Source organism: Diadema antillarum, unplaced genomic scaffold (genome assembly GCF_040938485.1).
Source record: "Diadema antillarum isolate AM-2024a unplaced genomic scaffold, OU_Dant_1.0 seq00000523_RagTag, whole genome shotgun sequence".
Classification (NCBI taxonomy): domain Eukaryota; kingdom Metazoa; phylum Echinodermata; class Echinoidea; order Diadematoida; family Diadematidae; genus Diadema; species Diadema antillarum.
In genome coordinates, this window is record NW_027271475.1 from 2,097,966 (window position 1) to 2,112,840 (window position 14,875).

General features: G+C 39.7%; 1 protein-coding gene across 1 annotated transcript; it reads left to right on the plus strand.

Moving 5' to 3' along the window:
* The first annotated feature begins 834 nt into the window (after positions 1 to 834).
* On the plus strand, positions 835 to 9,562 carry LOC139734336 (tubulin alpha-1C chain-like). Its single transcript, XM_071645129.1, has 4 exons — positions 835 to 903; positions 6,653 to 6,875; positions 7,462 to 7,610; positions 7,982 to 9,562. Exons 1-4 carry the CDS (start codon positions 901 to 903, stop codon positions 8,963 to 8,965), a joined length of 1,359 nt encoding a protein of 452 aa, XP_071501230.1. The 5' UTR covers positions 835 to 900; the 3' UTR covers positions 8,966 to 9,562.
* The last annotated feature ends 5,313 nt before the right edge of the window (positions 9,563 to 14,875 follow it).

The following is a 14,875-nucleotide window of genomic DNA, read 5'->3' on the forward strand; positions in this document are numbered from 1 at the left end:
TGAAGGCACGTGTAATGTAATGCACATGTAGATGGAGCCAGATATGAATATTTTAGACAGAGGAAATGGGAGAATAGAGGGAGAGGGAGAGAGAGGGAAGAAGCGTTGTACTCGAAGACATTAAAGCCACTGTTTACCATTGGGAGCAGTGATTAAAAGAATGTTCGATTTACCACATTTGGTGATATGCATCATAAAGTATCCTACCCTATAAAAAATCTGCAAGAAAGTCACAAATATTATGAGATATCACTAACCTTTTCAATAAACCATAACCGCAGACGGTTTATTGTTGAAACAATTTCGATAAAACTATTGTTCACATTTTGTGTATTTAACAATACCTAATGTGGTAGGGTACATGGTAGGACAATACGGTATACCAGATACCATGGTAACCATGGATCATCAACCAATTTAACATTAAAAGTCTCATAGATATGAGTTGACCAATATGGCACATTTCCAACGAAACACCGTGGGTTGAAATCACTGCTTTCTCTGAGGAATAAAGATAACAGACATTATGATGAATTTTACTCTAGATACATTAGGTTTGTTTGTTGTTGGTTTTTAAGGGTAAAGTGTTCAGTAAACTCATTCAGGATGAGCAACAATAACTGAATAAGTGACACCTGTGCGCGTTTTCAGTGAGTCAGCATCGGATGAGAACGGGAATGCCAGAAACACTTTCACCATTTTGGGGACAATTGAGCAGATGAGGAGAAAAAGGACGCACAACTGTTCGACTGCGCATGCCCCCCACAGGCGCTGGTGTGGCGGCGGCATAAAAAACCGCGAACGAGAGTGCGTTTTCATCAGTTGATAACCAAACGTCTGCTCAAAGCTCTCTTCGCGACGCTTCGCAGCTCTAGGTATCAATCCAGTTATCTTGCCAAGATGGTAAGTCCATCTCAGTACATACTCATAACATTGACCTTTGTTCTTGTCCTCCCCCTTCTCTTAAAGGTTTTACTTTCGATTTGTATGTCTGTATAAAAGTATTCCATTAAACATATCTATGTCGATGTTTTTGTCCAGTGTATTTTATCTTGAATAAACACGCGTATGCTTCAGTATTGATATACTCGGATTTGTTATTAGCAAGCCATCCTTTAGCAAACCGTTCCTCAAAAACGCGTAAACTTGCACGCTTTGTGTATCTAGGATATAGGCCATATTTGACAGTCGTTTGCTAAGACGTACAAAGCAAATATTATGATCATCGTTGCGTTGGGACCGCAGTTACGTAATGCTCTCGTAGTTATCATTGATTAAGCTGTATAGCGATAAAGAATGGTGCAGCAACTTATCCTAAATCTTTCAAGTATTTACGGCTCGATTCCAGATTGTCATTGTGAATAAAAAAGCATGCTAATATGTGCTAACTTATCTAACTTTCTTACCTCAGAGCTGGAATAAGGACGCTGGAACAATGATTGTGTTTACACGCATGACGTATGCCGAAAAAAAAATATTGATGACTTGAGTTTCTCCTGATTTTTACGTAGATAGAATTACAGAGAAGTGCAATGAAGGATGAGTGTTTAATAGGCATAGAAGCTTCATTATTACCCTTGAAACGCAGACGTGTATTCTATAGTTGTAGTTTTACTGGCAGGACTTGCCACTGCAGCTTGCAGTGTATAGTTCAGACAGGGGACATAATATCATGACCGGCACATAAAAGTGCAATTGTATCGTAAAGGACTGGCATCCCCAAAGTCTTGAGATATCAGAAGACTGAATTTGCTTTTATGTAATTAAATTTCTTGGGGGAACAAAAAAAGAGGTGCATCACTATCATGTTATTATGATTCAACAATCTGTCTGTTTATCAATTGGTGTAAGTTCTGACTTGTTTTTTTGAGCATAATGATGGTACTGCTATGAAACAGATAGAAAGATAAATAACTGAGATGATACAATAAAATTATGTGGACAGATATAGATAGATTTTGAGATAATAGTACATCGCAAAATGACAATATGATTACATATAATTGTATATATGCGATCATGGCAATATATTACACAGTTTCGATTTGCATTCTGTTTTCCGATTCATTTGATGACTTTATTTTCCTTTTAACCCTCCACTGTCAAGCGTGGAGAAGCATCTCATTAAGTGCAGGCGATAGAGCGGGAGGCATATTCCTGTTCTGATACTGTAGATGGTGCGTGCAGTGCAAAGCTGGACAGTGCCACGACCCAGCGATGCCATTTTCGCGCCATACAAGAGCGCGAGTGTTCTCTTGATTAGGGTAGTGTCTGGGGGAGGAAAAGATAGAAAGAGATAGAGAGAGGGAGAGGGAGAGGGAGAGAAGGCCAGAGAGATAATGATGATGGTGATATCGTACATGAAAGATAGAAAAAAGGGCGTTGGTCCTGCGCAAAAGCGATGCGCAGTGCGCGAATTCCAGGGTCTAATCTTCACTCATTTTTGTAAGCACATGTTTTCCAATGCCATTATCGATTTATGCCTGACAATTTTGTGAAACAAATTCCAAATGATAACAGTTATTATCGACTGAATAATCCAGCTGCCGTGCAATACAACCCTACGCTACCACTCTTTGTGCTTGATGGCTGTATACCATTTGTGAATACGGTAATGAGGTTGTATGCTATATGACTGGGATTAATCTGATATGATCCGCATCAACTTATGTTTTGGTGCATCATTGATCATCTTTCTCGTAGTGTTATGCACTAGTGGACCAATCTGTCAGTACGGAATTTGCAGCATTTATCTCGTTATTTGATTAATATTTTTTATCTCGAAATTTGTTTTGTATTTCTGATGTTTCTTATTCCAAAACTGCATAAATCTCACGTTTGGCGTTGTAGTGGTTGTCGTTTTCCTCTTTTGTAATATAGGTTAAAACAAACATGAAATAAAGCCTACAAAAATATCAGGTGATTACTCTAGAAATAAAAATTTTTACGAATGGCCTCATTGCCTGGCCAATGATGCTGCAAATCATTTCCGTACGCCAAAACCTCCTAACGACAGCGTGGTATTTATATGAAATGTCATATATGTATACCAAACCGACAAACATGCATAATGACATTGTGTTTAATTCACACGCATTCAGCAAGGTTTGATTTGACGCTAACGTTGCCTATCACAAAAGGACAGCGAGACGGTTTTAAATTTGAGTCGGGAAATTAGAACAGAATTTCTCATTGCGTCCAAGACATCGCCAAGAGGTCCGGTATACAAGATTGGTTCCTCGCATTCGACTTCCTTTGCCTGTGTCCATGAAAATAACTGCTATGATACAGGGCACCCATAATAGAGCCCACAAATACGTCACTCCCCACACTCTTCACACGGTATGATTTGACACCGCACGGGTGTGGCAGGAGGCGCTCGGCTAAAATCCATCGCAGCTCCCGGAGGGGTTGCCATGGACACGGCTATGGGTACGTATTGGACGGAGGGTATGGGGGGGGGTGGCTGAAGGTTGTGCAAGCCGCTTAATGAGCAGACTCGCTTGTCGCTGGCTTGCTATTATTGTGAGTGTGAAGTATAGAGATCGAGATCGAGGGGTACAGTCAAGGGTGGCGTGAATAACGGATATTCTGCTGGTATAGGCATGGAGCAGACGAACGTATTATTATGTGATTGTTTTACTCGAGCGCCATCTAGAGCGATCATTCATCTCACAAAAACCTGCAAAAGCTCTTCTGAGATTTTCTGCGTAATATTCCATCATCTATAGGCAGAAATCCACATGACAAACTATGTTCTAAGCTGCGTGTGTGTGCGTAAGTCTGTGTGTGTATGTATGTGTGTGTGTGTGTGTGTGTGTGCGTGTGTGCGCAGAGAAAAAGAAGGTAGAGAGAGAAAAAAAATGAAAGGTAGATGCAAAGATGGATTGCATATATGCATTAGATCTTAGACCACTGAGAGCAATTTGATTCCTGAGAGAGCTGCAGTGTATTATCACGTACGATAAGAAAAGTAACATTCCAATGACCAGCAAGAATATACAGTCCCTGAGCGACGTTCCATTGTTCTTCCCACATAAAAGTAAAATAAGGCGACGTTTGAAACAGCGACTGAGGGTCATTAATGTCTCGTGTTGGATGATCGATGTGGAAAATAACAGAGTTTTGACATTGTGCTGACTTTGTGATGAAGATGACTTTCCCCACGTGCACTTTCCGTCCATACACCTCACCGTGACTCACTGTCGCACATCTAATATGTGAATACGTGAGATGCTGCCACTTCTATTCAGGGAGCACAAGGCCGAATTAATAATCATGGCAATACGCAGCTCTCGTCTGAAAGAAAAGCAGAGAAATTAAATTGAAAACGCCCTCTATGCATCGGTGCATGGGATTAATTAGCGACGCTATCGATCCACGAACAACAGTCCGGATATTAGTCCTCTGATCGGTGTTCAGGGTCAGCAGATCTGATTAATGCAAGATACATCGTTATGCCGCCACTTTCGAGGTTGATTCAATCAGAGACTGAGCAATCTCCCTGTAAAAGTTAATTTGAATAATTGACTGGGAGCGGTGTTGATGTTCCTTGTTTGTTTGTTTGTTTGTTTGCTGTTGTTGTTTTTTTACGTCAATGACAATGCCACCATCCAATTATCAGATTAGACTGCCAATATCTGTCAATATAGTATACTGGGAGTTATATGGACTGTTCTCTCTCGAGTATAAGTCGCAAACTTTGAATAGCGTAATAAAAATTATGGGCTGATGAATGACGTGCCTTACCAAATTGTTAAGACTGAAATAAAAAACAACAACGCAAGAACAAGCAAACATAAACAAGGTGTGAAAGGACGGAGTGTGAATGAAGTGAATGGAGGGCGTGGAGGGTGTGAACAAGAATAGACACTTTCGGTATCCTGCGTTTGTGGCTGCTAAATGCCAATCAGTGTCGTTTGAGATGTAATCCACACGTTTTCACAAGGTGTCTATTTTTTGTGAGTGTTGGCGGGATGCGATGAGGTATGGGATGGATTAGTTCGTAGAGACGCATGCGAGCGTGACATGATCCTGGCAGTAATTGTCACACATCGTCTTGATAATCAATGAACATGATGTAGCATTTGCTAAATGTGATAAATTTTCCGTAAATGAGAAGACTGCCTGACAATGTCCGAATATTGAAGTGAATTATCGCAAATTTCAACTTTTCCAACGCGCATTAAATACCGACACTTTCCACCTATAGATGCACAGGAGTCTTTTCCAGATCCACCGTGAAGGGGGAAACACATATCCGAGGGCTTGCAAGACCTAGAAAACAACTTGAAAGCTGTCAAGAAAAGATATATGACAGCCTGTCTTTTCCCATGGCAAGATCGAGATAAATTTCGACCAGAATATGAAAGATATTGTCATGTCAATCATAATGTAGTTCAAAGTAATGGTGAGGGTCTGGCATACAATGGGCGGCTCTTAAAGACGAGAACAGGTGAAACAACTGCGTCCCTCCTTTCCTGGAATACGGCACTGTTGATACGTTGAATTTCTATGGAAAATCTCGGTGTCGTCTGCCTGAAGTAAGCGACTCGATGTTAGTCTGAGAGGATGACACACAATGAGTCATCAAGACGAGCAAAATGTGTTGTTAGTTTCCATCCAGCGAATGTGTTTGCTTCGATCGACCAGGGATACCTCATGCGTAATGTTCTCCACAGCCAGTCGCGACCAGTCTGTCTCGAACGATGATAATCGCACGATGTGGGATGGCGGGATAAACACTGCCGTCGTACAGGAGCAGGAGTGGTCTGTCTTCCACTCAGCGGATAACTGTGCAATGCGTCTGTCTGAAGAAGCGATCTTTCAGGCGGATTTCTGAAACTAGTAACTTGATGACTAGTTGAATGGTTTTATGTAGTGGGCTTGCCCGAGTAGTAAATCAGGGATGATTTAATCCGTCCTCTCTACCAAATTAATTGCATTATCGATATTAATATATATATATATATATATATATATATATATATATATATAATGATTGTCATGGTGAAAATACTAATAGAATTGATAATAAGATAGTGACGATGATGATGATGATGATGGCAATGATATTGATTTTAAAAAAAATGATGAAGAAAAACTGTCCCTTTCCTTCATACATTGGTGAGAAGCTACCTGAAAGCAGAAATATCTAGTAGGCCTATACAATTCTGCGGATTCTTTCTCGTTAGAGAGATTACTGGTTCTGTATCGTTGCCGCAACTCACTGTGGCGTCACTACAGTGCACGAGTCTACTGGTCGAATACTTCTTAGGCCTACCCACCCTTTCGTAAGACCAAAGCAGTGTCGGAGTATTTACGGTCTACAAAAAATAGATGGCAGCAACGTAACTGCTTTGAACTGCAGCTTTTCGAGGAATAGACACAATTCATTTTCTTTTTCTATATCGAAAACAACAAAAACAACGCCGTTTCCATCGTGACAGTCTCATGATTGAGTATGCGGTCACATGATAAATTGTACACAATCACTTGAAACCAAGAAATGTCAGATGACGTTTGTGTGCAAACCTTTTTCCTTGAGCCTTCATTCTCGCATATTGTCCCAAGTCATAATAAGACAGCCTCATGCTCCACATAGAGTAATTGATACATTCAATGATCGTCATCATTCTCATCCCTCTTCCAGCGTGAATGTATCTCAGTCCACGTCGGTCAGGCCGGTGTCCAGATCGGCAATGCATGCTGGGAGTTGTACTGTCTGGAGCACGGCATCCAGCCCGATGGTCAGATGCCTTCTGACAAGACCATCGGAGGAGGTGACGACTCCTTCAACACCTTCTTCAGCGAGACTGGAGCCGGCAAGCACGTTCCCCGTGCCGTCTTCGTCGATCTCGAACCTACTGTTGTCGGTAAGAAGTGCTATAGAAATTTCGGGAGCGTCATTTTTTTTTTCAGTTCCTTCTTCATACAGACTTTAAAAAGAAAGGTACAATACATTACAATATAATTATCAACTCTCAAAACGGTAACGGCGTTCGTTCGCAGTTATCATAACAAGGTATACTTAAAATGTTATACTGCGCTGAATAGTTTGCAGAATCAAGAGTGATTGCTCAGCTCCGTTTTTGTTTCTACATTTTCCGAGCATGGAAGTCGACTACTGTATTATTTTACCTCCAGCATATGTGTCAAGGAGATGGGTTGAGCTAACTTTATACCTGATGCACACTTTTAAAACTGTTAAAATTCCCCTTCCCACATAAAAAAAAATATATATATTTTATGTGTGCTAATTCTCATGGGCGCTGCATACATTCGAGAGCATTCGAGAACATTATTCATCTCAGAGAAGGTAAATGGGGAAAATACCTTAAATATGTAAATGTGGATATACTGCACTTATAATCATATATTTGGGGTTAATTGCCCATTAAGTTAACACGATCTCAAGGGGATGAAATGTCATTTCATTTTTTCTCCGATTTACCTTTGCAGATGAAGTCCGTACCGGAACATACCGCCAGCTGTTCCACCCTGAGCAGCTAATCACTGGCAAGGAGGATGCCGCCAACAACTACGCCCGTGGTCACTACACAATCGGAAGAGAACTCATCGACATGGTTCTCGACAGAATACGCAAATTGGTGAGAGAAAAGAAAGAAACAACAACCACAATACGTCGGGAGATATTCCAATGAATGTCATGAATGTTAGATCGTTCTTTTTCAAGACATTGTCGACATTCTTAGCCTTTGTAACGTTCCGAATCAAATAGGCGCCAAAAGGCTCTCGTGTCACCGAATATGTCTTACAGTATTTTCTTTGTTTGCGTGTGTTGTTGTTTGCTCGTCTGTTTGAGTCCATGACATACTCATAATCGTTTACGTGCATTCATTTTAAGAAAGTCCCAGTACGAATTCAAAATAGAGGCGAGTCGTCGCAGTAACTCAACTTCCGCACCCATTATGAAAGCCTTCAGTTCAAGAATGTACATTTTTGTTTTTGTCTCATTCAGGCTGACCAATGCACCGGTCTTCAGGGATTCCTCATCTTCCACAGCTTCGGCGGTGGCACCGGCTCCGGCTTCTCATCCCTTCTCATGGAGCGTCTCTCCGTCGACTACGGAAAGAAGTCCAAGCTCGAATTCTCCATCTACCCCGCTCCACAAATCGCTACCGCTGTAGTCGAGCCTTACAATGCAATCCTAACGACACATACTACTCTTGAGCACTCCGACTGTGCCTTCATGGTCGACAATGAGGCCATCTACGACATCTGTCGGCGCAACCTCGACATTGAGCGTCCCACCTACACCAACCTGAACCGTCTCATCGGCCAGATTGTGTCCTCCATCACCGCCTCTCTGCGATTCGATGGTGCTCTCAACGTCGACCTGACGGAGTTCCAGACCAATTTGGTGCCCTACCCTCGTATCCACTTCCCTCTGGCAACCTACGCTCCCGTCATCTCTGCCGAAAAGGCCTACCATGAACAGCTGACTGTTGCCGAGATCACCAACGCCTGCTTCGAGCCCGCCAACCAGATGGTGAAGTGCGATCCTCGTCACGGCAAGTACATGGCCTGCTGTCTGCTTTTCCGGGGTGATGTCGTCCCCAAGGATGTCAACGCCGCCATCGCTACCATCAAGACCAAGCGCTCCATCCAGTTCGTCGATTGGTGCCCAACTGGTTTCAAGGTCGGCATCAACTACCAGCCACCGACCGTTGTGCCTGGTGGCGATCTGGCCAAGGTTCAGCGCGCCGTGTGCATGCTGAGCAACACCACGGCCATCGCCGAGGCCTGGGCTCGTCTGGACCACAAGTTCGATCTGATGTACGCCAAGCGTGCCTTCGTTCACTGGTACGTGGGAGAGGGTATGGAGGAGGGAGAGTTCTCCGAGGCTCGTGAGGATCTGGCTGCCCTGGAGAAGGACTACGAGGAGGTCGGTGTAGACTCTGCCGCCGATGAGGAGGAAGGCGAAGGCGAAGACGAGTACTAGACGATACTTGAAACCAAGAGCTACCCGCAATACGATAATCATATTTCATTTTTATCATACCTTAGGTCATGACTCTGTAGGTGAAGATACGAAGATGAATTCCTACCACATCAATTACAGGGTGTTCCATATGCAACGGGACAACTACAGTTTTATAGTAAATGCGTGAAACCCGTTTACTGGCTGCCAAGCAATACGAAAGATGTGAAGTGCTCTTCAGTAAGGCGTAGCGTACAACCGATCCCATGTCATGTCCTACACAGCTCGTTGTGATCATTATTGCACAAATTGCCTTTAATCTACACAACACAAATTGCGCTGAATGAAAGGTTTCATTAGAAGTCGAAACATGGCAAGATATATTTCCTCGTCTTGCTATCCTAGTTGCTCATTCCACCGTAGTTTGATGTACTGATTATAATTAATTCATGGGTTTGCAATTACTCTATACTTTCACTAGTTAATCGATCAAATTAATAATTTTGCAATCAATTTAATCCCTAGACGAACACACTAGACTATTTATTATGAGAAGTATATTGACAATTTATGGTTTATTTTGCTTTTTCTACACATCTCATGTAGCGGTAGAGAATCGAAAAAGGTGAAATGGAAAAAAATAAATAATCTATAATCAAGATGAAATCTGTATCGCTCTCGTTCATTCCTCTTTATACTTAGCCGGGTTAGGGAAAAAGTGCGAACTTTACAGAGAATATTGAGAGACAAGTACTGTCATTGTGTCGAGTGGACAAGAGCACAGTGTAGTCACTGATGTCTACTTGTAGTGTGACTTTCATTTTCTTCCATTAGACTTTTGGATTTGGATTCGTTGTTACCGTGGAGAAAGAGAGAGGAAGAGGGGGAGGAATATAAAAGATATATATATGATATAGAATATCTGCATTATAGATATTAATATATATATATCATTTATTTATTTATTTATTTATTTATTTATATACATATTATGTATGTATATGAAGTAAACATAATCTATACATATACATAGATTTACATATCATACAGTGCATATTATACAATCAGAGTTCATACTCACAAACAGGTTACGGCGAATACTGATGTCTAGAGGAGAATTCCAGGCCAACTATTCGAGTTAGTCTGAGGATAAGGAGTAAGAATAATACGTTACAAGCACAGCAGTGAATTTTATGAATAAGAAAGTAAATCCTTCAGTCAAGTTATTGTGAAGTATCTTGTTACTTAGAAAGGATTATAAAGGGTGATTCTTTTCAAACAAAGAGTCCGTAGACAATGACGTTAACACCTTGTTAAATTAAGTCATACGTACATTTTTTTTTTGCACATCACGTGCGAAATAGGTTAATCTTCGAAATTGCAAAAATTGTTTGTTCTCGGGGTTTTTCTCCCACTTTTAACTTATCAAGATCAATGTAAACATATCAAAGAGACTCGTCGCTTTACGTTGGCTGTTGTCAGGTCTGGCAAGTCAATGGGGTACCATTCATAACTTGTGTAAATAAAGGTGGTGTTGTCTACTAGGCCTCCTTTTTCGTGAAGGTTATACAAAATACATGATAGTAAATAAAAACTCAATGAGTACTGCAAAGGGAGGTGCTGAAATAGATGCCTTTTGCCCAATGCTGTTGTTCTGTTAATGCTCCTGGTGACATCACAATTTCACACTTTTCCAGCAGAAGGAGGTGTTCTTTTCATAACACTTATGCAAATTTGTATTCATAGTTTTTCGAGAGCAAAATAAAAACGGTGAGCGCGGCCAGTCGTCAATCTTCCAAGTCAGGCGAATACAAAAAACAGAACAGCGCCCCCTATCGATAGAATGAAAAGTTTCTGCATACGCTGATGATACAAGGGGGTTTTAACTTATTCAGTCCTGCACTTCCGAGTTGAAAATATTTGGAAAAAGGCTGGATGGTCTCTAAAAAGACGCTAAGATTGTATTTTGCATTAAGAGAGAGTATAAATAAAAAGAAATGAAATGTAATAGCGATAGAAAAAACTCTCTGCAGTTGAAAAAGAAAATAATCCGTGAATAGATAATAATTATGATGATTATTGTATAACTTCAACACACTTTTATAAGATGTTATTTGTTATGATATTGTTCCCATATAACCTGCTATGTAGTAACATTTTGTTACATCTTTTTATCTGAATCCAGCGGAAGTACTCCCGTGTCAATTAGACAAAGCTGATGATGGAATTTTAACCCTTTCCTTCCCAGGGGGTTTGGATAGTGTGAACATCCCTCTGGAGTTTCCTGTGCCAATCAACACTCAACGCACAAAACTGGTTAACGAATGCCAACAAATATCATAGATACCACTGCCCTAATTCGTGTACAGAGTTTGCAACAATCTAATACATGAATATAATAAAGAAATCATTTTAAAAAGAGCCTCCAGTATAGAAAAATAAACTCAACAACATACATTAATTTTTTATGTAAATCACCATGTAATACACGTATCACTTTCTACAACACTCTAATAAGCTAACGACATTGACACATTATACGGCTTACAATACATTTACGTCCTCTCAGATTTTTGTCATTTATTGGAACGTTCTGTTGGGAACTTTTTTCTCTCTTCTTTTAAAGTAATTTATTTTTGGGGTGAATTTCCTCTTTAAGTTATTCACATGAATTCTGCGCCAGAAGATCAAACCACTGACAATCGTGGCAAGCGAGAAAATGCTTGTACGCTGAGTATCTATAGCAAATAAGAGTTTTCAGGTAAAAATATCATAACTTCTCTATAATGCCTGTGTAGAAGAAGTTCTATTACTTCATCTCAAGAAGTCAAGTCTGTACAGTATGACAGCCCGACTAGTGACTCAAGCCAAGGATTACATTCGTCGGCTCTTCGAGAAAGCTGTCTCGCTCCAGCTCTCATTACACTGCAATGGAACAACATTTATCTTCTGATCATTTCTCCCAGCAATGCCCAGTCTTCAAAATATTATCTAGAATCAAAGTGTACATACTTACTCAACGAGGATACCGTTCACATATTTTGATTCTTCACAAATTTCCTAGACACCATTAACGTGGGGGTTTAATCAGTCTGTCTTACTGTTTTCATTTAACTATATATCTAACGCATATAAATGGCAAAAAAGAGCACCTGCGAACATACTTTGAAACAATACATGGTATGAACATTTTCATCACTGTTCGATAGCATAAGAATACATAAGCTTACAAAGCACATGTTTTGCTTACGATACATTGTTTTTTCTTTTCTTTTCTAAACCAAGATCGAACATTAATACTTGTCAAAGTGAAACAATTTGTTAACGAAACATAAGAGACATTGAATCTCTCGCTTATCAAACTATTTGTCGTGTGTCCAGCTTTGGGTAATTACGTTGTGTATTAAAACAGCTGGCCAGGTGTGAGCCCAAGAGGGCGCACATATATTTTTATGGTCGATCTTTTGGTTGCATCGATACCTCCTTGGTTCACTCTGTGCGTTCAATCAAAACGGATTTGTTACAAACTTGTTTTAGTGCTGCATGTGCTGCATTAAAGAGCATGTATTAAAAGTTAGTTACATAGGTTGCCTACGGAGCAAGATGTTATTGGTTGTCCTATATGACCAGATAGGTGAGAGAAGTGTCACCTCCCTGTCCTAACCAACAGCACAGACAATGATATTGTGAAAATGAGACATTCCTTTCCATAGTGCTTCCCTCCACAACAATTCAAAGACCCCCCCCCAAAAAAAAAAAAAAGATGAAAATAAATCGATAAAAATGAAAATAAAATAAATAAATAAATAAATAAATAAATAAAAATAAAAAATCTGAATAGCGTATAAAAGCCATTTATTTTGTTGTTGTCATGGTTTCACTACTCTGAGCACTCTACGTTGGCAGGGGTTACACCATGGATATACTGTACCTAGGTCCATGCGTTACACTAGGCACTAGGGCAGTCCTTTAGCACATTTCCAGCCATCGCATTCTTGCATAGGATAGATTCAAGGACCAATGCGAATCGGCATGTAGGCGTTATAACGCAGCCGAGTACACCTTCCTGACCCGATCAACCAATATAGAACTTGTTGTACGTTGTAATATGCAACTATGATTATATCAAGGAGTTATCACACACTCGATCCTTGAGTAATAACCCCTAGCTCTCTTCAAGAATACTGTTTCAGTGGGTTAATTATTACACACACCTAGCGTGATACACAGCCCGTCGGTTTTTTCGTCAGTAAAAGAAGTCGATTCCGTTCTATATTTCGCACAGTCACCAGGCCAATCCAGTGATTTACCAGCTTGGGAGTGTGAACAACTCCCAAGTGGTGCCCCCTGATCATAACTTATCGAGAAACTGAAATACGGAGTGCGTTATTGGAGGTCGAACACCACGAGGCTGTACTGATTAGGGAGAATAGTTTAGAAATAACACAAGACACTCACGGCATAAACAGACAAAATCGCATACTACTAGTACGTGATAGACACATTCAGTTACAGCACACTCACCTGCAGAATGAACAAAGAGAAACTTTTCCCGTGACTAAAGTTTTGATGAAAAGAGGAGAAATCAAAATTACAGAGACAAAAACGCAACCGATAAAGATAAGTAGACTCATTCCCTGTCTTCTTACCCCAACAAATGCGACATATTCTTTTTTTCGCATATAATTTACTGGAATGCGTGTTTTCTTTTGTTTTGTTTTTAGATAGTTTTGTTTGGCGATTATCTATAAAAGGTGAATACTCAAACGCTTATTTCCAATATAGTACATATTCCAATTATAGTACAGGACAAACACTGCACACATAAGTATAGAGACACATTCAAGATATTTAATAGGAAATGAAGTACAGTATATTAACCTATAACTTGGAAAGATGTAATAGCCATTTAAAATCTTATGGGCTGTATCTTTGAATGACAATATCTACATACGTTCGATCGTTACTTCTAAAGCATGTAGGATTTTTCCATCTATAGACAGCTAATTCTTTCAACCATTCATACGGCCATAACTGAAATAACTATACATTCTTTGTCGATAAGAGTAAGGCTTAATCATCAGAAAATATGATATAAAACATATGATATGTACATACACTTATATTTGGCGAGATTACAGACCACTTTATCAGAGATCTCTAAAGTCATGCCAAATACTAAACGAAAAACAGAGTAGGCCTATAACATTGTCTTAAAAAAACTGTGATCTTGTCATCTATTTTAATAAGTTCATGTTTAATGTGCAATACTTTGTTTGATTGTATGAAATTATAACACATGTATCGTTTTGTTCGTTTGTACGTTATGCTTTTCTTCCATAAAAACACTTTTAAAAATCGCATTTTCTATCAATGTTGAAAATCACTGGAAGTAAACAATACTATCATCTAAGCGATAATATGTTACACATTCATAATAAGGACATGGGGTCTGAAATCTGAGAGTCATAGTAATTATATAAAGGTGTAGGATAAGAATTTGTTTTTCGTTATCAATAGTCATCCTTTTTCATTCAATTATTCATTCATACATACCTTTATATTTCCATCTCCTACAAAACATGTAGGCCTAAATACATTTTGTATTTGCGGGTGGTATATAAATATGAATTTGGTTGAGAATGTGCTTGACTGTGGTTGTGTGCATTATGACAAAAAGAAGAGATATGAACTAATTGCTTGCTATATACAAAAAGGCAATCTGTAGGTGGATGGAAGGAAAAAAGATGATGAAATATTCTCTTAATAAAATCTTTTGTCACCTGTTAAGAAGTGACAACACTTCTTACACTTGAGTTGAGCGTTAAAGACCATCTTCATATTACTAGACCATAGATAACGAGTATGCATTATACGGTGTAAAATTCGATGGGGAGGTTCCGCGTGTTATCGATACGCCAATTCTACGTC

Excerpts from the sequence above, each read along its gene's own strand:
- LOC139734336 (XM_071645129.1), top strand. Across the intron at positions 6,876-7,461 it reads TCTCGAACCTACTGTTGTCG|ATGAAGTCCGTACCGGAACA; the intron begins GTAAGAAGTGCT and ends TTACCTTTGCAG. Across the intron at positions 7,611-7,981 it reads TCGACAGAATACGCAAATTG|GCTGACCAATGCACCGGTCT; the intron begins GTGAGAGAAAAG and ends TGTCTCATTCAG.